The sequence below is a fragment of the Lonchura striata genome, chromosome 5, assembly GCF_050655825.1.
Source record: "Lonchura striata isolate lonStrDom1 chromosome 5, ASM5065582v1, whole genome shotgun sequence".
NCBI classification, from domain to species: domain Eukaryota; kingdom Metazoa; phylum Chordata; class Aves; order Passeriformes; family Estrildidae; genus Lonchura; species Lonchura striata.
Genome location: NC_140707.1, coordinates 30,064,729 through 30,087,452, shown reverse-complemented (window position 1 = coordinate 30,087,452; position 22,724 = coordinate 30,064,729). Strand labels below are relative to the sequence as shown.

The 22,724-nt window shown below is 37.2% G+C and overlaps 1 protein-coding gene across 2 annotated transcripts; it reads right to left on the bottom strand.

Moving 5' to 3' along the window:
* Nucleotides 1-9,262: 9,262 nt before the first annotated feature.
* Nucleotides 9,263-17,064, bottom strand: GAL (galanin and GMAP prepropeptide). Of its 2 annotated transcripts, none has more exons than XM_021555103.3 (6): nucleotides 16,953-17,064; nucleotides 16,764-16,844; nucleotides 15,799-15,853; nucleotides 14,722-14,817; nucleotides 11,649-11,726; nucleotides 9,263-9,575 (listed from the first exon to the last, which is right to left on the bottom strand). In XM_021555103.3, exons 2-6 carry the CDS (start codon nucleotides 16,842-16,844, stop codon nucleotides 9,523-9,525), a joined length of 363 nt encoding a protein of 120 aa, XP_021410778.1. In that variant the 5' UTR covers nucleotides 16,953-17,064; the 3' UTR covers nucleotides 9,263-9,522. The 2 variants fall into 2 exon arrangements, with proteins under 2 accessions (XP_021410778.1, XP_021410780.1); XM_021555105.3 differs by having other exon boundaries at nucleotides 14,731-14,817.
* Nucleotides 17,065-22,724: the final 5,660 nt, after the last annotated feature.

The following is a 22,724-nucleotide window of genomic DNA, read 5'->3' as shown; positions in this document are numbered from 1 at the left end:
CACTCCTGAGAATGAGAGGTCCTTGTTCTGAGAACCAGTCAAAGGGTTCAAATTCAAGTGCTGGACACCCTGCAGGCAGTCTGCTTTCTCCCTGTTTACAGGCTTGAAGGCCATTGTTACCTCTTCTGCAGAAAGAGGTATTGTAAACCTCAGAGTGGTTAAAGCCAAGATCTTTAAATGGGTCAGGGAAGTCACAAGAGGAAAAAAGGTTGTAAAATTATAATTAAGACTTTAAAAAAATATGATTGAAGAGAAACAGCATATATGAGGTCTTCTTAAGGAGATGAGGAAAAAAAGGAAACCCCTTTTGATAAAGTAGACTAAATTCTGTCCTGTTATATGCTTAAGAGAGAATCTCTTTATACCAAGACAAAAGAAAATTGCTGTGGGTCAAGATAGTGTGATTTGCTTTTTTTTCCACTGACTTGCTACCTTTTGCAGAGATGACAAGCATAAAAGTCACATCATTGCAAAATCTGTTTCTTCAGACTAAATTAACTCCCTCACAAATGGGCAGCAATTTATGAGTTGAGTCCTTTTGGACTGAAGAGCATGAAGAGCATTCACTCACCATGGATCAGACAGCCAGAAGATGAGTGAACTATTACTCACATGATTCAATAATCTAATATCACAGGCAATTGATGCAATCCTTCTTTATTTGGTCAAGGATAAAAGGCCTGACTCTAAAACTTTTAGTGGAGATAGTATCTAGTTGTGGAAATAGTGCCTTGACTTTACATGGTATGATTGATTTAAAAGTCTGGACTCAGAAGTGATGGTAAAATTTAAATTCATAATTTTCCTTTTGTTCTGGCCTGTGTAGACACTGTGCTGTAAAGTCTGCTGTGGCTAGCAGGGGTTAAGCAGAACACAAAAAGAATTACAGATCCCCTGTGAAATGATGTGAAATAAATTTTAAATTGCATTGCAATAATATTCTTCAAGTATCATCTTAGAGTAAGTAAACCCTTGTAATGAAATTGCTTGCCCACATAATAATTGCTGAGATGTGTGATTAGAAGTTGAAGTGTCACTTTGCATGGCACAATTTTTATTCTGCATGAATATAGCACCCATCCATCATCTGGATTTTTTTTTTTCATGCAACTTTAACACCAGGGTGCTCCTTGGAGTCCACAGACATATGCTATATTTTAGAACAGTGTTCTAAGTTGGCAATGTTTCTGTTGATTTGTGTGAATGATTAGACAATTGATTTATGCCTGGGACTGATACACTGTCTACAAGACCAAGAATCCAAATTTATTAATCTCTAAATCAGTAGGTTTTCCTTACATAAAACAGATGTATATAAATAAATACCTATTTTATATATATAGGATTTTTTCCTTGTGCTTTTAAGCACTTTTAAGCTCAGCAATAACAAAAACAGATCTATATTATCAGCTCTGTGTTCAGCAGAGATTAAAAACACAGCCTCATATTAGCCACTGAGAAGAAAACTAACTATACCTTAGTTCAAATCAGAAGAAGCTATAAGCTTACTTATTTCTAATGCAGAACTTATGAGTGCTTTTTCTCTGTTCTTTCTCACTAAAACTTTGGCAATTTACCCAGACAGCCGCTGCACAACTCTTGTGGATTTTATCACCTGACTTAATCTTTGTCGTGCTACAACAAGGGCATTTTTTAAATCACATTTTTCTGTCAGTGGGTATCACTGAGCCAGGGCATTTTTCTCTTAGCCAGCACAGAGAGTTCTGCTGGAAGTTTTCACCCCCTCGTTTCCAAAGGCACTCCTGTTCTTTGTAGTTATCATTCTCAGCAAATCAGACATCTCTGTAGGGTTAACCCTGCTTGCCTGAGCTTTTCCATGAAGAACACTATTACCACCTTGTGGCTATTTAAGCCATCTATTACACTCAGAAGAACAGTGCTGGAGTATATTGCAGCCTTCTAAATTGTCAACCTTCTTTGCTTTATCTTTTCTTTCACCTGCATGCACAAAACCTGAGACTAAAGCATTAAGAACAAACAGCCCTAACATGATCTATATAATATTTTAAATCAGAAAAAAAAACAAACAAACAAACAAACAAAGCCAGAAACCTTGATCCTCCAAATATCTGAAACTTATCTGAAGCTTACCAATGTTTAGCAAGGTGTGTTTTTTTTACCTTTAGGAAAAAATAGTCCAAAAGGATTGTGAGACAGGGCATATTAACTCTCCTGAAACACACTGATTTAGTAACAGTTAAGGGAAAAATTATTCCCATGTTCATGGTCAACAAACTGCTTGGTAGAAAAGGCAGAGCTGAAGAGATGATGAGGCCAGGAATAGAGTGTACTGTCCCCTCCATGTAATTTTGCTGGCACATGGCAGCAGGGAGCTCAGAAGGGAAATGCCATAACCAAAACCAGAGTTTCCTGGCTCTTTTCAGAACACACCTGTGCATTCAGAGTTCATCTTTTTATTCATAGCTTCCTTCTTCTAAAGGAAGGTCCTTCCTGCTGCAGGCTATAATTTCAGCTTTTTATGTGATTTTAGCATTATTAACCCTAACAGGAGTTGAAAGTCCTATAAGAATTTTTCCCAGTCTGGATAGCACAAGGGTAAGGTTTTCAGAAGGCGATGTGAGTCCCTAGCACAATTTTAAGCATTATGGTGCCAAAGTCTTGTAATATTTCAGAGGAAATTCTGGTGATGCCTGCATCACCCAGCCAGGTGTGGGGGCCCAGGCAGAGCCTTGTGGCTGCCAGTGCAGGGTGCCCTGTGTTGTCTGGCCCAGAACCTGCAGTCACGTTGCTCTTGACACTTTCCTGGCAGGTTTTTGCCCTTGAGATGTCAGTGAGTTCATTTTATTTGCTGGATAGTATCTCATTTTTGCTGAGAAATAGGTAAACCGATAGCAACACAGCCAAAACTTTGATAGTATAAGTTATTAGTGTTCTCCATGCTTTCACCTATAGAGGGGATTTATTTTGCCATCCTAAGATTAAGACGTGTATAAAGCTGAATTTATAGTTGCACAAATGTTCTTGCTTTAATAATGGTTCATATTTCATATAACTAATTAAAATTTCAAATCTTATTGGTAATCCAATACTTGACTTCTTTGCATAGTCTAATGGATCCAATAAAGTATGTTTCTGCATCTCAAAATAACACCTCCAAAATAAAAATCCTCAAATCATTCTTAAAAATAAAGGATTAAAATCCTTTATTGCTTTAATGCTTCTGAAGAATGTATCCCAAGTCTATCAATAGATGTGACTCCACTATGAATTCACAAAAGGTAGTGTGGTAAAAAATACTCGGTTTTTTCCCCACAAAGGAAAGCCTCCTTTCTGTCTGACTGAGGCGAAGAATAAAGCTTATGGTTAATAACTACTACAAATGATAGAAGGAAAAAAGCAAGTTACATCTTCTTCCCTTTATCCAGTCGGCAATATCTGATTTATCAACACTGTCACAAAAAATATTTTTTGAAAATTACTATGTTTTATGCTAAAATATAGCTAGAATGGGGAGAAGAATATCAAAGTAATGATTAACATGACAAAATTATTATGTCTAATTAAACAGATGGTTGAGGGCTCTGGTGAACAATAAAATACCATCTATAATGTGCACTGCAAAAGGAATTCAAATAAAAATTGATTAGACAGAAAAGTGTAAATATTTTGGGGGGAAAAGTGTTAGATAGTTTGAACTAAATGAAATTAAGTAAAATGAAATAAATAATATACAGAGTATAATTTCTTTAATGGCTGGAATCAGTAGATGGTTCTGATAGCACAAAGTGACAGTAGCAATTAATGAACAGCATGCTTGACAGCAGGAGGAAAGGAGTATTACTGATAGAATAAGGGTCACTATAATTTTATTTCTGACTTTTTTTATGTAAGATCTGAGATTTTTTAAAATTAATTTATTTTAATAACTTTGCTGCACTGGATGGAGTCGAACCTTAGCTAATATAAGTAAATGTACTTTTGAGGTCAACAGCACCACTGCAATTAGTTTCATAGGTCAGGATTTAGCCCTTTTGTGTTGTATTTGATGAGCTTTATTTTTAAACAGTGGCTAAGTGGGTAATCAGCAGGAAAGCCAAGCAGGCACGATTTGCAAAACTGACTTTTGAAAAGTGGTGCAAAAATGTAACATTTAACTGTAAAAACATGGTTATTTTTCCTGTCTGCTTCTACTGGTTCTCTAAGCCTTAGGGCCTGGGATCATTCTGCTTGATTTGAAGGAGGAAATCCAAATGTCTCATTTAAAAGGTGCTCTGGATCCAGAGCCAGCACCCACACTCTGCTAGCAGGAAGCAGATTCAAATTTCATTTTTCAGAACTGCCCTCTTCATTTCTAGAGCCCAGAGACTGTAGAGAGCTCTAGCAGCACTTACTCAATCTAAGTGTCCTCAAACTCTGATTTGCAGGAAACATGCATCAAATTCTCACAGAAACCTTTGGAGAATACTTTAGGAAGGATTTTAATTGCTGCCAAGAGCAACAGATATGAAAACTGTCAGAAAGCTAATGATTCCTCAATCTACCATCTTTTAGATCAGAAGTTGAAGAAGAATCAGGTAACAAAATCAAATTGCAGAAAGATCTTAGGGAAGCAGGGTGTGATTCCCTATTTATTATCTAAATGAATAGTAAGCCAAGAGCATTCCTGAAGATGTAACTGAGGAACTTATATTGATGTAAATAATTGAAGCATCAGTTTTAGGTTTTGTCACGAAATGCTAGCTTTAATATTGATAAATGTAAATAATAGCCATAATGTTCATAAATCTGGTCAATTATTTTCCAGTAGAATGATTTTTAATGGAATAGAATAATTTCAAGGAAATGCAATATCTCATGAACTTTTTGAAGGGGAAATTATAGAAGCATTATGTTCTGAATTAATTATATTTGTGTTGGTAAGTGATACATAGGCAAAATTTATTTCAGAAACTGTAAAAAAATCCAATCTGAATGGTAACAGGTATTTTAGAATTTTTTTCAGGCAGGCATTCTATATGAGACTCGTGTCTCCTAGCACTCAGAAAGGCTGTATGATTTATATATACATAATTAGAAGAAACTCTGTGGAGATAAATTAAATTAGAAATGCGTAAGTAGAATCTGAAGGGAATTTGATAACGTTTTAGGGAATAAGTCTTTTAATACCATTTTTGCTCCTCTACAAGCAAGGAGGTAAAATAATTCCCATCTTTGGTTCAGCTCTGGCTTTTCACAGCTCAACTCTGGGAAGTTCTGAGTGTGGCACATGCATTGACAAATGTCCAGTGCTTTGAGGTGTTAAAAACCTTAACAACTTTATATTTGTATACCCAGCTGCTGAATCTGGGTAATAAAGGGATCAGTGAGCTGTAGTTTTCTATGGTTGGGTCACACTCAGTCCTCATACAATTAAGTATCAGAGTTATTATTATTATTATTAAAAATAAGTGAAAGAACACAAAATAGTTACAGAAGTACTGCACCATTAATGTACTCTGTGTATTGGTGAAAAATAGTTCTGCTATTAACACTTGAGTCTAAACTTTCAGTTAACCCTTTTAAGCTTAGGAAACTCCTGAGGTAATCTGCATTCTGGGCAAAATGCAAAATACGTCTCTAACTTGCTTCCATTTTGTGTCACATAATTTTAAAATAATTTTTAATATTTTAAATAATTTGAATTAAATATTGTTTAAATAATTTTAAATAAAGTTAAAATACTTTTTCCACTTTTTTTGGGAGTTATTAATGTGTTTCTTCACATGCTATCTCATATCATATATCCTCATATCTTCGGAAATACAAAAAAGCACTTAAGGATATGTCGGGATCTTTTGTAAACAGAATCACACCAAGCTTCTCTATGACCTCAGGAAAAAGGGAGCAGGATTCTGGCAACCCCAATATCAAACCCCAACAAATGTCCTCAGTACTCTGAGTCCTACCTAATTTTTCTATGCTAATGTTGCAGTCTGACCTTTACATGAGTAGACAGGTGGGAAAATACATGTATCCTGTCAGCTCCCTGATGACTTCCTCATCTGAATAGACTCTTCTGTGCCAGCTGTGCCACCAAAAATTCCCCTTTTATGCTGAACCGATTTGCATTTAAACAAGTTTTAATGAGACTACCTGGCAGGTAGGTGAAACATTGTATAAAATTATAAGGGCTTTTTGTTATAGGTAGTGCTCAGAATTCAGTATTTCTCCAGAATTTTTAGCCAAATATATGTGACTTCCAAGTTTCTGTTGTAAACTGGCATCAGATTCTGTGCAGCTGAAGGAGTCTTGTTTAATTGTGATCCCTGGAACAGGTTCTAAGGGTTGTTTTATAGTTCTGTGCTCTCACGTACCTAATTTGGTCTGAAAAAAAATTTAATTAAACATTTGAACCTTGAAGGACTTTTCTTTCATGAATAGAACTGTTTCAGAACCTATGGCTTCCACAAAGTCCTGTGCCACAGTTTCATCGACAGATGTATGGAAAAGCCTTCTGGCTTTTTCTGGGTGTGGAGTTTAAAAGTGTTACTTGATAATTTTATCATCATTTGGCATCTAATCATTATATCTTGAGTTACAAGAAAAAGCATTTTGAGCACAACATTTAAGATTAATCTCCCACATATTCAGTTTCTCTGTGTATGAAAGTCACTGTAAATATATTTGTATATTTGTCTTTTTCCTATGGCTTTTCTGGCCTGACAGTGATTTTTTCTCTGCAGTGAAAAAGTTCTCCAGAACTGTGGTTGGTAGAAAAATTGGGAATGGTATATTTTCACTGTAATTCCTACTATTCCCTTTGACTTTCTTTCTGCTGTTGAGGTTTAAAAAAAAAACATTTTTAGAGGACTGTGTACAATGAGTCTGAGTTATATTTCCAGACATAATTTGGAGCATCAGTATGTGCATGTAAAATTAGAGTTGTTTTTCTCTGCGTACATAATTTGCTTGCATCAGCATTTAATCTCATCTCCCATTTTATTGTCCAGTCATTCAGCATCATGCAAGCCTTCTGTTCATTGTCAGAGTTAAATTTGCATGAAGGATAATTCCATATCACTGGCAAACATTACAAGAAATACTTACTCTTTTGGGGTTTTTTTATTTGGCTTTTGTCTGTAGTGTAAATATAAGTTTAACCTAATCCTACATGACAATGGAATAGAATATATGCAAATAAGCAATGAATTCTATAATATAGAAAAGGGGATTTTTTAATTCTTATTTTCTATAGAAATGTCACATTTTTTTATTGTCCATTTGCCCCATTGAAATTTCCTGTTTTCAAATTGTGGATTAAAGGACATTGGACATTTTTATTGGGTGTTTGTCCAAGAGGTTCATTATGGAGATATTATTACAAATATTTGCAGAATTTATGTTTGAGATTAAGTGATTTAAGATATATTTATTTATTAATATATTTATATATTAATAGATAAAATAAAATTAATAAAATAAAAATGTTGCTGAAAATAATAATGTTTCTGAAATTGATCCAGAAGAACTCCTTACTGTGGTTTCCCCACTTCATATTTGCAAAGATAAGAGGCATTAAAAGGGTGAAAAAAAAGCTGAAAATTTATCCTTTCTGTATTTCAGAATATTATCAATATGTGTTTGAATGCAGAAATTATTAAATGAAAGTATGTGGACTGCTTTTGGTAATTAGTTTATAATAATCTGGTTTCTATAATATATATAACAGTGCAGCACAATGTAAAACCTTGTGAGCTTCCCTGTTCAGACAGTGCTGTAAATCTTCCTGATTCTATGAGTTTTCCACTATTTCAAATAATTTCAAATTTCAGGATTTTGAATAATTGTTCTAACAGGATGACTCCAACTCTAAGGAGCTGAAGGTATGCCAATTGGATCAAAGTAATAACTGTTTTCTAATTCTATCCTATTATTTCTAAAAATTTATTTTTTTAAAAGGAAAGAAATTCTAAAATGAACGAAAATTAAGTTCCTTTTATTTGATCATAGATTCAGCTGCTTTGCCAGAGATGGATTGCTACTGAATTCTTCAAATAGATCCTGGATTTATCAGTCAATGAGCAAAGTCCATGGAAGTCAATGAAAAGAAAACCTCTTGATTTTTGTGAGCTCTATTTCAAGGTTGTGTGAGAAGCGTGGGCATTACTGGTGGAAATGAGAGTTTGGACTTACTGAGCTATGCTAATGTACAGAGGTTAAACTTCATTTTGGTGGTTTTTTTCACATTTTGGGAAGCCCATAAATTTGCCAAATAACATTGAACTAGCAGCATGTATATTAGCAGTGTATACTCTGAAAAAAAACAAAAAGAAATCCAGTAAATCATAGTGTGAAGGGTTTGCTCAGACGTTCACAGGATGTGATATGAAGTGTGTTTTCACACTTTGGAAAGTGAGAACATCAGACATGAGATCAGAGGCTGAGTGACTATCACAGGAAGAGCACAGCCTGAATAGCTGGGTGGGTACAAAGCACACACTAGTGGCTTGGATTTTAGAATTCTGCTATGCTGAAAGTGAAAAACAGATTAGATAATAAAGGTCTGCAAATTTTCTGTCGGTCTGTGCACTCCAGTGCACGTCAGCATTTTGAAAGGATGATATTTCATTGCACTGTGCAGAGGCTGAAAGTCATCTGAATATGAAAAACCTTTCTAAGGTTCTGTAACCTCTCAAACCTTTCCCCAGTCTCGATCTGACATTTATTGGGTGCAGGCCAAGCATCCTGGTCCCGTACATCAAAGCTGTTTTGCATGGCTTAAACATGGATCCAAGTGCTTTGCTGGGCTCAGAGTGAAGCCTCTCATGAAGTGTATTTTTAATCTTGCAGCAGCCAGGAGCTTTTCTCCATTGAGATTGCAGCCCCAGTGTTCTCAATGACATGGGAACACCACACATAAGACTTGTGGAAACCTGCACAGAACACTTAAATTTGCATTGCATCAAGGTATGCTCCAGCCAATGGTGTAGTACAGGTGAATAATACGAAATTTGTTATGCACAGGAGTTTATGTCTTGTCTATGAAAATATGAACAGGATGCAATGGTTCCTTGAAGCACAGAAGTATTGACAGATCTGTGACTTAAAATGATTCTGCATGGCAGCACTCTGAAGTTGTTTTTCTGTTATTTAAAGTACCAAATATATATATGTGTGTATATATGTTTTATTATACTCTAATATTGCAGAGTATAGATGCAGTATAATCTTACAATTTACCCCAGGCTTTCTATATTATGCATTGTGTGCTGGTATGTACATACTTTTAAAATGAAACAACTTTGTTGCTCTTTATTTTTATTTTATCATTTACCTACAGAAAATATTTACCAAAGCAAAATTATACACAATGACATCGCAGGAGAGGGAGGGAAGGGAAAAAAAAGAGGCAAAAAATAATCCAACAAACCAACCAGAGGGCAGAACATTGTTTACCATTTATCAGATAAGTGCAAACTATACTTCTTAACTTCAGGTCATTTTGGTCTTTTGTTTAGATTCAGTCTAAATCTACACTGCAACAAAATAAAAATTCATTCTTCAAGACTGGTTCACTTCCTCTGGTGTAGGTAGCTTGTCAAGTGCTCCCACCTCTGAAAAACAGAAAAAAAGAGATAATTAACACACATGTAAACATGCATATTTATCTTAGCAGTTAAGTAATGAAATCCAGTTTCAGTAATATAATTTTTAATACTTTTCTCAATTATAAAAGACAAATCTTTGAAGTTGTCATATTTTAATTTATAAAATACTGGGGTATATTCTTTTGAATGTCAATAATATCTTCCTGATATAATTTCAACATTTTAGAAACAGCAGCGACAGAACAACAATTACATTAATTTTATTATGTCAGTTGATATTGCTGGATCCCAGCATCTCATAAGACTTAATATTATCTAATTAGAGCTGCCATTCTACATGTTGCTCTTTATGAGAAGCACTTAAAAAGATGAAGGCCACTTTTAGTTATTACCATGGTATTTCTTAGCTGCCTTTTTCTTGCAGATTAAAAGGTATATCTAATCTGAATAACTATTGCCTGAATCTGAATCCCATGAGTGGGGTTGTTCCCCCTTCCCCCACCAAGGAACATATCTAAACCAATGCATTTAATGCAGTAAAGTTTCATTTAAGCAAATGTGTTGAAGGACCTCTATAATGAAAAAAGATGGGTTTTGCCTACTTAATTTACAGTTCTGGGTTTGTGTAAGAGTTTGTACTAAGCCTTTTCAATAAATATTGTTAAAAGATAATATGTGATAACATTCTGTTTCTGTTGCAACCTGAGACTACAGGAACTATGTCTGCAAAAAGCCAGATCTGGAGATGCATTTTTTGTTTTTCATGAGGACATGGTAATGCCACCACCTTTTCTAGATAAAAACAACTGTTTGTCATCACTGTCCTAAGAAGGGAGCTTTTTAAGCTTTTTCGTTGCAGGGAAGAAGTAATTTGTAGGTCTGTGAAATACTTTTTATTTTCTTGTCTGATTTAGCAGCTTTTAGCCTGCTCAGAAGGTGTGTGATTTAGCTTATTGTACAGCCTTTTTGCTGTGTTCAAATATTGATTTTACTTCCTAGGCTCACCCAGCAGAGTAAAGGAGAGTTTTGGGCTCTTTCTTCACAGTGGTACAACAAACAAACTACTACTTTGTCCACAGTAAATATATATGCTAACAATCTACTTCAAATATGTACTTGAATTATTTCAGGCCCTTAGAACCAGCTATGTACATTTTTTTCAAATGTAAATTCAATTCCATAAACACTGGGTTCACATTTTCAATAATGAGAATTATTTTCCTTCAGTGGATACAAATAATTCAGAAAGCAATGAGTAAAAAGCATCTCAGGTATGCAGAAAATGAACCAATCTGTTGAAAGTCTCTTTTAATAATGAAATTAAAACACAAATGTACACACATGTTCCACAGCATACACTTGGCACGAAGTTGCTTATGATTTGTTTTATACAAAAGTAAGAACATGGAAGTTACTAATTTATGGAATTGTCTACTTTTTGAGACAGAAAAAAATCCTCAAATGTTTGCAGTAGAATAACTTTTTTCTACCTGTTGGTTTCTTTGCAACTGTCTATTATGGTTTTATGCATTTTGTAGACAAAATGAGGAAGAGCTGAAGAGGTTTTTAAAAGATGAATATTGTGTTTGTTTGGGTTTTTTTTAAGCAAAACTAATGAAAACCCAGAAGCAGATAAATTGCTTCTTCACTGAATTCCAGAGCAAAGTTACCATTCTTACAGAATCAGCTTGTAAGCTCAGCATTTCAACTCCTGTCACAACTGTGAGGCTGCACAGAGTTTTGTACTTCAGGGCATTCTGAGCTGTTTGCCAACATTCAGCTTAGTCTTGTTGCAGTTTTGTCGTTCATATTTATTGTAGAATATGTGCAAAAAGGGAGATGTGTTTCTTTTGTCACTAACACATGATGGAATGCTATCAGACCTCTGCTACATCAGGTCTCCACTGAGCTGCAGTGTCTCAGGACCACCTGCACTCTGTGTCTCACAGTGATGCCAGAGGTGCTGTTGCAAGTCTTGCACACTCAAATCTGCAGCAGATGTTTACATTAAGGGACAGTTCTGCCTCCTCAGTAAATTTCCTACCAGAACTTGGGAAAGATTAAAAGGTACTCACTAACCTTTCAGATGCAAGTAAGTCAAGAATTCAATTACTGTGCGCACAATGTTTTCATCAGCCAGGGGTCTTCCAAGGTTCCCTGTAGAACAAGCTGGTTGTTACTCACAGTTAACATGGTTCAAAAACATCATGTGAGATATTGTGGCTAAGTTTATGAGTAATCTGGGGAGGGGAAAAAAGCCACCAGAACTATCTGAAATTACATTTTCCTTAAAATCTTTGATGGAAAAACCTCATTTCATGGCAGGGCAAAGCCTACCTCATAGGTAGGTAACTGCAATTCTTGGAATCAAAATCACCCAGCCTTGTGTGCCATTGCTGCATAGCAGCTGCTTTGGCACATTAATGGTTGTGATCTCTAGGCCTTATGTGATCTGTTGCAGAAGAGAGTTATCCTCTGTTCCCAGCTCTCTCCCTTGTGCCCACCTGAGCCTGCAGGGATAGGTTAAATTTCAAATTTAGAAAACAAAATCATCAGCTTTACAGAACAGTTAAAAGTTCATTCATATAGCCTTGTTTTGTTCCAAATAAGCATTTCAAGTGATATAGAAGTGATTTGTGGCCCAAAACCTTTGCCTGGATGCTTTTCTAAAAGTCCAGAAAGCTGTTTTTCACATAGGTATCTAATCCAATACACTTGTCTTCAAGCTTGTGAAAATAGCTTTTTGGTGCTATTTTAATGGCCTAATGGTTGCTTGTTATTGCACTTTTGAGAAGGATGCTTTCTGCATCTGTAAATGAGAGAAAAAACTAGCAGCCGGGAGCTGGAGGAAGACACCTTGCTATTTTTAGGAGGATGGAGAACTGCTCTCTATTAAGAACAAATGGTGAATAATTTCCCCAAGATTTTAAACTCTCTGCACACACATGTGGCCACCAGAACAAACAGTCCATTATTACATCACTGAAAGCATTCTCAGACGGGTCAGAAGGCAGACTGAGCTCTGTAGCACAAATTTAAAACATTGATGAGAGTGGCAAGGGACACAAAGGATTCTGGTAAAAGGAGAATAAGCATTTAAGAATGCACTTATAATAGGCACCTAAAAATCTTGTCTTCCAGTCTTTGAACTCACACAAAGATGTTATTATTATTTGCATTAATAATACTCTTTTATTTGAATTTTTGCTTAGCTTTTATTCCCACCTAACCTGTTATGAATTTTCATTATTATTATATTATTCACATTTTTATCAAGATTTTATTATCCATGTGAAATTTATTGGATAAATATTTTTCCTCCGTGACTCGGAAATATTGTACTTATGTATTGCTCTGCTATTTACCTTAATTCTGCACAGTGGATAACTTGCAGATTTCAGTAAACAAACAATTTTCATCTTGTAACTTGAAGATTTGATTAATTATGCTCAGAGATAGTTGTAGTTTTGTTGTGGGTTTTTTTTTGCTAGACCTAGTGTTAAATCCCTAATACAGGTTACAAATTTTTCTAGGTTATCTGGAGAGTTGATGAATTTTGCAGCATTCCTTCAAGGAGAGCACAGTCCTTCGCAGGAACTCTTTCAAATTAATAAAATAATATGTGCATATATATTGCCATTTTAAGAAGCTTTTGCAAATAATCAGGAGAAATCCTTCATTTTCAATTAAAATAATATACTGACTACCTTATGCATTTCTTATGCATTATATATATATATATATATATATATGCTTAACTCTCCTTTGGGTAGGAACTCTGTAATAAACTTCAGCTTCAAATAAACATTTGGTGAGGGAAGAGAATTAAGTTCATAGCAGAGGCAGCTGTGTAATTTTGAAGTCTCATCCTGACAAGTTTGGTTGGGTTTATCTGCAATTGTGGAGGCTCAACAGTACCCAGCAAGAAAGTTCCATAAATCCTAAATTCATATTGCTTTAAGGGACCTGGGATATACACAAATGACAACATGTTGCACAGTGATCTCTGCTGCTGGATTACAACTCCCTTATTTTTACATTGTTTTTGACTGGCCATATATTGTTTTAATCCTGGTATTTGAGACAGCAGGGTTGGTTTTCTCTTCCTTAAAAACTAACAAAATAAACTAAAACACAGCACCAAAAAAATACCACACAAAAACCCCAAAGCCTGACTCTGTAAATGTGCCAGAAGCCAGAACTGAACTGACAGTCCTTCCAGAGAGTGTTAACAATTAAGAGATGTATTAATTGTATTAAACTTCTCTTTACAAAGTATGCATGTATGAGATTGTAATTAATCAAATGTCCTTTATTTATGAACTTATTTAGTGTTAACTACATTTGCACTGTTCTAGGTATTATTTAAAATAGGCTCCAAAACCTTTGTTTTGCCCCCATTGGTGCAGTGATAGATGTACTCAGGAAATATTCTGGTCACTTTTATCAGCCTAAGGGTGAGGTTCATCCCAGCTCACTTTAGATGCCTGCAGCAGGTTAAGTATCACCTCAGGAGATAAAACAGGGTTTTTTAGAAGTTTCTGCACCTCATCCTGAAATAGGTGTTCAAAATAAAACCTAAAAATTGTCAGTTTCTCTTCATAAGGGAGTCTAAACATATATTTTAGAGGCCCAGCTTTGGATGACAAATCCAGAACAAGGCTGCACCCTTTTCATTGTCATTTGCTAAATTCTGATACATGCAACATCTAAGCATTTTGACTTCAGTTGTGGCCAGGTTCTCAATCTTTTAATGAAGATAAGCCACCTTGCTTAATCATAGGAAATACTGAGACTTTGTATTTTCTACAGCCTTCATTACTGAAGTCACCTTTATGGACTCTTTTGCAAAAAAACAATTAACTCTGGAGGGGCTAGAGTGGCATTTGAAATACTTACTTGAATATATGAAAAGAGAAAAAAAACAAAGTTTTTTTTCAAAGCAATATGATCTATTTTCCTAATCACTTAGATATTGTAATCTATGACAATATAAAGATCACAATGAGTGGCCAAATGTAATTTTCTTCCTTTCATATGTTTATTAGGATTTCTGTTGAAATGCAGAAATAGTTTTGTATCCAAGTAGTCAGTTAAAGAGTAAATAAATTACTTGATATAAAAAACAAATCAAAAATGCTTGTTTCCAGACCTTCATTACCTGCTTTAATATCCTCATCGGGTGGTACTTCACGTTTACCAGTGAAACCATGCTTGTCATTAAAAGATCTGTGGTTATCTACTGCATCTGATAAATAAGTTAAAAATCAGAGGAGTTAATTGACTCAGTAAAAGCTGATCAATATGACCTGCAACAAAGGATGATTCCTATTATCCAGTCTTAGATGCAAAATAGAAGTCTTTGACAAGCACATTTCCCCACAGTGTTTTTTCCAATTTGCTTAGATGTGCTTTGGGCAAATATACTTCCAGACATTTACAGAAGCAGTAAAGATGCATTTAAGATGCATTAAACTTCTTTTCTTTTTTTATGTCTCCTTATTGTTAGCTAAAAATAATGAAGAGTATCAGAGTAAGTATGTGTAGTATTTGTCTATGTGTTACTGAGATTGAAAATACAGAAACATTGGTGATGAATGTAACCACATTCACAAGAATTAATGGTAAAAGGACAAACATTTGAGACAGCTTAGTTCTGCATTACTTTCCTTACAACCTGCATTTGTTATCTCCACCCGTAAACCAGTACTCCTGTATTTCAAACACCTTGTATATTGATTTTTCACATAGTGAACTGTTAACAGTCTTGAGTTTGCAAGTTACTGTTTTAATTTATTTTGCTTTAATTAAAAAAAAAGTAGTCTTATAAAGTCAAGTAGTGAAATTTTGTAAAAAGATTTAAAGGTGAGATCTGAAATACATGGAGAGGTACACATTTTGTTATTCTGACCATGATGTATATGATGCTATAGGGTTTTTTGACACTTTTTGTGGTGACATATTTGTCATATGAAAATTACAGTTCAGAAGCACAAAATGTGAGCAGATGTGTTTCTGGACATAAGGCCTCCCATCATCACACTTCCTTAGAAAAGAACAGCTGTTGTCTCAGACACCTCAGTTCTATGATAAGCATGTAACAAACATATAAACAAGTATTTTTCCAAATGAGTTTGTTGCAGATTTAGATAAAATTGTTGTATACAGAGAAGTGAATAACACAATATTTGCATTTTGAAATAATGAATAAAAGAAGTGCCTCACTTACGTGGCCCGAGTAGATAACCAGCACTATTCAAAGTCCAACCCCTTTTGTCTTTCGCCTTAAAGGAAAAAACCACAAGTATGTTATTGCTCGACCTACACTCAAAAGGACATTCTCTTAGCAGAAAGAATTTTTTGAAGGCTCAAAATTAAGAAAAAAATATTTTAAAACAAAGCAAATCATATTGAAGTAAATATTCATGGTGAGCTCTTGCTCCCTCCCTGTCTAAGTCTATAGTGTTGCTATTGACTTCCATGTGGTTTGACTGTTTCACACCCACGTAAGTGATGACTGCAAATCACACTTCAGAGGCAGAAATTTCGACTTTATACGTGAAGTTTATATTACCATCTGATAGCCACCTTAGCAAACGGCAGTGCTTCTTTTTCTTGCTCGGATTTACATGACAGCCTCTTCATAAAAGAAGTCCATATGTACATCATCCTTTGGGAGGAAGGTGGGACACCCATTCAATTTTGGGCTAGCAACTATACATTCTTAGTCATAGCAATTTTTTTTTTACAAGAGAGCTAGTATTCAAAAGCTCCAAATTATTATCTGAGAAGGAAGGAAGGAAGGAAGGAAGGAAGGAAGGAAGGAAGGAAAGAAGGAAAGAAAGAAGGAAAGAAAGAAGGAAAGAAAGAAAGAAGGAAAGAAAGAAGGAAAGAAAGAAGGAAAGAAAGAAAGAAGGAAAGAAGGAAAGAAGGAAAGAAGGAAAGAAGGAAAGAAAGAAAGAAAGAAAGAAAGAAAGAAAGAAAGAAAGAAAGAAAGAAAGAAAGAAAGAAAGAAAGAAAGAAAGAAAGAAAGAAAGAAAGAAAGAAAGAAAGAAAGAAAGAAAGAAAGAAAGAGGCAAACTGTTTATAGCCCAAAATGGTTTTGAGTGCTGTACCCTTTGTAATCCTATCTAAGAGCAGTGTGTATCCGTGGGAGGTTCGCGGTCCCTCGCTGGCTGAGACGCGGATACTTACTGAGAAAACCAGCCCGAGTGTTTCCGAGAGGGCGGCACAGAGGATTAAAGCCAGAAGCAGGAAAGCGGTGCACCTCTGCATCTGGAACAAAGCGCAGCGGGTAAACGCTGGCTGGGAAGTGGGTGGGCACGGGCTCCCGGGGCCGGGCAGCCCAGCTCCCGGCGGGAGAGGGGCCGGGGCCGCGGGTACCTTGTTCTGGGCGCTGTGTCCCTCGCGGAGCCGGTCCCACGGCGGGCTCTCGCTGCGTGGCCGCGGCCCCGCCGCGCTTTATGGCCGCGCCGGCGGAGCCGCGGCCGCCCCCGCCTCCCCCCGCCTCCCCCGGCCATCCATCCCCTCGCCGCTCCGGGAGGGCAGAAATCCCGGCAATCCAATGAGAGCTGCTCGGGAGCGCCCCGCGGGGAGCCGGGAGCTGCCGTCGCATCACCCCTGCCCTGTGCCTGCGCCTCCGCCCGCGGCATCGGGGGACAAGGGGGGACAGGGACGCGGCAAGGGAGCGCACATCACTTGTCACAGACTCGGGTACGGGACAGTGCCCGAGAGAAGGCACCCGAGAGAAGGACTCCGCTCTGCTTCCGAGCCCCGCCGCTCCCTGCGGTTCACTCGCGGCCCCTGCAATCCCTCTGGCCCGTGCCCGCTGTCCAGCAGCAGGGAGAGGAGCTGCGGAGGCTCTGCGCTTCCTGCCGCTCTGTGCCCGAGACAGCGCTCCTTTCAGGGTTATATCTTTTATATATAAAAGCCTGGGATTTAGCTCTCTCTAGTGACCGCACTAGCCCTGGCCTGTGCGTTTGTTTCGCCAGTTCGCTGATCTGAGATGGTATCGGGATGTGCAAAACTGAATTACAAAGCAGAAACTCCCATATTAGTTCCATTCCCCACCCCCCCCCCGCTAAATTGCACTTTCTCTACAACAAATTATTTATTCACTGCAAGTCCCTCAAATTCATTTCTCTTTCAATGAGAAAACACCAGAAATGTTGCACAGAATAAGTTATAGTTACAGCTCCTTTTCCAGAAACTGCTAGAGAGTCTCTGCAAACTTTTTAGTTTAAAAGCAAACTTTTTTTTACTTAAACGTAGCCTAATGTTCACAATCCAAGATAGAAGCAGCAGCTGTGTCTTGTATTTCTATTTCCTACCCTCTTTTGTTGGATGCAGTAGGGTTGTAATAGTCTAGCCTTGTCTTTGGGTCTCTGAGCAAAAACTGCTGGGATAAAGTTTATTTTATGCAATTCTTAAATGCTGATTTATATACATGGGAAGCTCAGCTTTTCAGAGGTTATTTGGTACTGTTTATCATTTGCTGAAGGTGTTCTCTCAGCTATTGCATGATCCTCACAATTCAGATTAGATAGAAGATGAAAATAGCAATATAATTTTTGCAAAGTGATGTGGTCCTCTATCTTATCAAAAGTGCACTTTTGACTGAAATTCCCTAGCTTTCAGCTGTTAACCTCCACTAAGTAATTTTTGAAACATGAAGGTTCTTTGTGCCACAAAATGTTTTCTTTTGTTATGTTATTTGAAAAAAAAACCAAAGAAGTTACATCAAGAGATGCCAAATTTTGCCTTCAAGAAATGTTACAAAAATGCGTTAATTCTGTGAGCTTTGACTAATTTTATTTTTGATCTTCCCATAAAATGTATTTGAAACATTTTTGAACCTGCAGTTTTCATTCTGATTTTTCATCTATAGTATTTGCACCTTCCTGTCAAATTAGAGTGAAATGATCTCTTCATCTCCATTAGAGTCAGATGCAAAAGAAAGCCTTCTTGTATACTGAAAAGTCTAATCCATCACTTGCCCATCATACTTTTTTATCTAAATCTTTTTGTTAGTGTCAATTAAATAATTTTATCAGTCATTCCTACAATTGATGTTCTCATTCCCACAATTTTCTTTCTCAAAAATGCTATTAGTTCTTTTTTATTCCATAGAAATTTTAAATCTCACTGCTTAGAGAAAAAAAAAAAAAGAGCATTATTCTGAAGGCTTCCTTTCCTAGTTTAGCTTGACTAATGTCCATCTCAGTGACTGCACAGCTTGTTTGCATTGAGGAGACCCTTCAGTGTACTAATTCCTCCATTGATTTATTTATGTCTGCTTAATTGTAAAGGCTAAATGCAATTTGCAGTAGCTGTTAGGTTATGCCTAATCCTCACCAGAGGTCCATCATCGGATAAACTCACAATGAAGCTCATCTAAATTCACTCAAGTCAATGGAACAATAAGCATTGATAACAAAACTGTTTCTGGTGTCTCTGATACATGAGAGACAGGATTGGCTGTCTCACACAGCAAGATGTATATGTAATTTTATAGATGTGATTGTGTCTGCATTTCAAAAATAATTAAAAGAAAAACAGGGAAGAATACTGTTTGCAGCCAGAGCAAAAAGCTTTGAATTTTAAAGGAAATTGTAATATGGATTAAATAAATTACAGTGTTGAAACATCAGATTTGGGAATTAAAATTATTGCATTTTTGTCAATGGAGATTTAATTTTGAGAACAAACAGTAAATCCTAAGGATTCTACCATGTCTTTAATGATAAAAATGTCTCTTTTATAAAATTGATGAGGCAGGATGGACCATTTAAATTTTAGTTAGCAAAAAAAAAAAAAAAAAAAAAAAAGCCACACAGAATGGCTATCTTGTATAGTAGGAAAAACACTGAATAAAAGTGGATTTTGCATTGTATTTTCAAAGGGTCTGGAGTCTGACTTCCTTCACAGCTGAGATTACTGAGAGATAATGAATGAAGCAGGAAAAAGCATGTCTGCTATTTCTATGTTGAAGTTGTCTAATAGGGTTGTTTTCACCAACTTGCCAATTAATATTAAAATCAAATATTAGAAACCACTGCAGTCACAGTGATGTACATCAGCACAAAAAATGAGTGAGTTTTTTTCCTACTTCCCAGGCAACATCAAGTGTAAACATATTGTTTGAGACCTTTCGCAGGTATGTACACAAAACCTCTAATATTATATGAGCAATTGTAATGAATTCTAGGCCTGGGAGATAAATTACCAGAAAAAAATATCTCCCATGTATGAGTAATTCAGTGAAACAATAAAATAGCAGAAAAGGAATGCTTTATTGGATGAGTGTCATCATCCAGCTATCTCTAAATGATTGGTTGCAGTAGTTTCAAGATGTTTATTTTTGAATACTATTCAAAATTTACAAGGTGATCACTAAAATGCAGTGACACCAGTAACTTACATTGCTGTCTTTTCTGCATTGAAAACAATATCAATTTTTTCAGATCAGAGTTTCCACTCTGAATAGAGAGATTTATTATAACTTAACAGAAAGAGTCTTCTCAAGGCTCAAAATCAAGAAAAAATACTTTAAAAATAAAGGTAATCATGTTGAAGTAAATATTCCTGGTGAGCTCTCTGGCCCCCTCCCTAAGGACAGGTCAGAGGCACTGCCCCTCTCAGAAGCAAACACAGATTTAAATATCTCAGCCCCATAAGGGCTTCGCTTGGCACTCACCCCCTGCTAACCTTAGAGCTCAGCTTCTCTGACCCTCTCTGAGTCCAAGAGGGAGCCCCTGAGCCAAAGGGCTGAGTCAGGATTTATTGATGAAGAGGTTCCTTTACCAAACTCTCAGTTCTGATGCTTACCTGAAGGAGGCTGGTTCTTGGCTTAGTTTTCCATTTGATTCCTCCCTCACCAATGACTTCCTCCTCTGATCAGCTCCAGGGAAGCTCACACCTACCAAACACAAGTGAGTTTCTGCAAGACCTCGGGAGGAATTCCTGCCAATCCCTATAGGGCTGCATGCTGTTTAACATCCTCCTCAACAGTCTGGATGATGGGATTGAAAATCCCAAAACCTTCACCAAACCTGGTGGTGGCACCAAACTGGGTGGTGCATAGAACATGCCAGAAGGGATATCTTACAGGGAGAGCTGGACAGGCTGGAAGAGTGGGATAGAAAGAACAGGATGGAGTTTAACAAAGACAAGTGCAAGGCTATGCCTCTGGGATGGCATAACCAAAATTCCCAGGACAGGCTAGAATCCATCTGTCTGAGGAAGAGCCTTGATGAAAGGGACATAGAAATGCTGGTGGACAAGATGACATGAGTCCAGAGTGTGCTGCTGCAGCAAGGAAGGCAAATTGGATCCTAGGCTGCATCCATGGAGCATAACTAGCAGAGACAGAGCTGTGATCATCCCAGTTTATTCAGCACTTGTCAGGCCACACCTGCAGTACTGTACCCAGTCCTGGCATGCACCATTCAAAAAAGACATAGAGACTTTGGAGAGGGCTCAAAGGAGGGCCACAAAGGTGATCAAAGAGCTGGAGAACCTGTTCTGTGGGGAAAGACTTAAGGAGTTAGGTCTTTTCACCCTGGAGAAGAGGAGGCTCAAGGGAATCTCATCATAGTTCCAGTTCCCAAAAGGCAGCCACAAAAAGCATGAATGCTCTCTCTTCACAAGGACACACATAGAGAGGACAACAAGCAAAGGGCACAGGCTGTACTCAGAGAAGTTTCATTTTCATATAAGAGAGGAATTTTTTACAATGGAAACAGTGTCCCAGAGCCTTAGTGGAGTCCCCATCATGGAGGTTTTAAAGTCAAGTGGTCAGGGTGTTAAACAAGGGATGATTTTTCAAGGTCTATTGCAACCTGAGCTAAATGACAAGTGCTTTACTAAATTATGTATATTAAAATGAGAAGCCACAGGATAGCAGGTCAGTGCTTTCATGGCTCTTATTTTTTAACAGAACACCATGCCAGCTGCTTCATATAGCAAGTATGTTGCAACCTTATATTACAAAAAGCCTCACAACTAGGCATTTCAGACATGAAATGCATTCACAGTAATTCAAAAAGGAGCTACAGAATAGTACTTAAATATTTTCCAAAAGTATTTTTACATTAAGTTCATTGAACTGTAAAAAAAAATCAGCAGAATGTTAAAAGATAGATAGATATTCAGCTACAAAATACACTTCTCTATCTTGTTTGTTACTGGTCTTTATTTGGTTAAAGCACAAAATAGAGTTAGCAGGATGGTAATAAGTAGCCTTCATTATTGTACTGAAAGTGCACCCAGTTAGTCTCTTTCTGCCATGATGAGAAACAACCCATTCCATCTTACAGACTCACCATGTAATTTGAAAACAGGTTAGAGAAAATGAGGTGGAATACCTTTCTTGTTGTCCTTGACATCCCTTTTCCCAATTCCAAGTGGATCTGAGTGTTCCTCATCACATCTCTGCATACTCTGACAACATTCCTATATTCCTTGCAAACAGCCCGTCCCTTTTTTGGCATTTTGTATACTTTCTTCTTCCTTTTGCCAGAAGCTCTTTGCTTATCCATGCAGGTCTTCTGCTCTGCTTTGTGTGATTTCTTATTCATAGGGATACACCACTCTTGAGGCTGGAGGAAGTGATGCTTGAGTATTAACCAGCTCTCTTGGACATCCTTACATTTTAGCTCCCTAACCCATGGGATTCCTCTGGGCAAATCCTTGAGGAGGCCAAAGGTATCTCTCCTGAGGTCAAGGGTTGTGATCCTATTAATTGCCTGGCTTCCTCCATGCTGGATCCTGTAGTCCATGGCACTGTGTCTAAGGCTGACCACAACATTCACATGGTTAATGGCTGAACTTGGTGAACCTGGAAGTCATTCCCAAGCTTAGTGATTGTATGATTTTATGATTCTGTGATTCCCCAGCCAGTCCTTCCTTGTTTGTCAGCACACCTCTCCAGCAGCCCACCTCTCCTCGGTGGCTCCTTCACCACCTGTGTCCAAATGTTGCCATCAGTGCTCTGCAGGAGCCTCCTGGGCTCTGTGTGCCCAGATCTCCAGCAGAGATCAGGGTGGCAGAAGTTCCCCATGAGCACCAGAGCCTGTGACTGTGAGGCTTCTTGCAGCTCACTGGAGAATTTTTCATTGACTTCCCCTTCCTGACAGGGTGGCCTGTAGCAAACAC

What these genes read in the sequence shown, in the direction of transcription:
- GAL (XM_021555103.3), bottom strand. Translation starts at nt 16,844, where the DNA reads ATGCAGAGGTGCACCGCTTTCCTGCTTCTGGCTTTAATCCTCTGTGCC. An exon ending in CACTCGGGCTGGTTTTCTCA is followed by an intron (nt 15,854 to 16,763) that starts GTAAGTATCCGC and finishes TTTTCCTTTAAG; the next exon opens with GCGAAAGACAAAAGGGGTTG. An exon ending in TGGTTATCTACTCGGGCCAC is followed by an intron (nt 14,818 to 15,798) that starts GTAAGTGAGGCA and finishes CTTATTTATCAG; the next exon opens with ATGCAGTAGATAACCACAGA.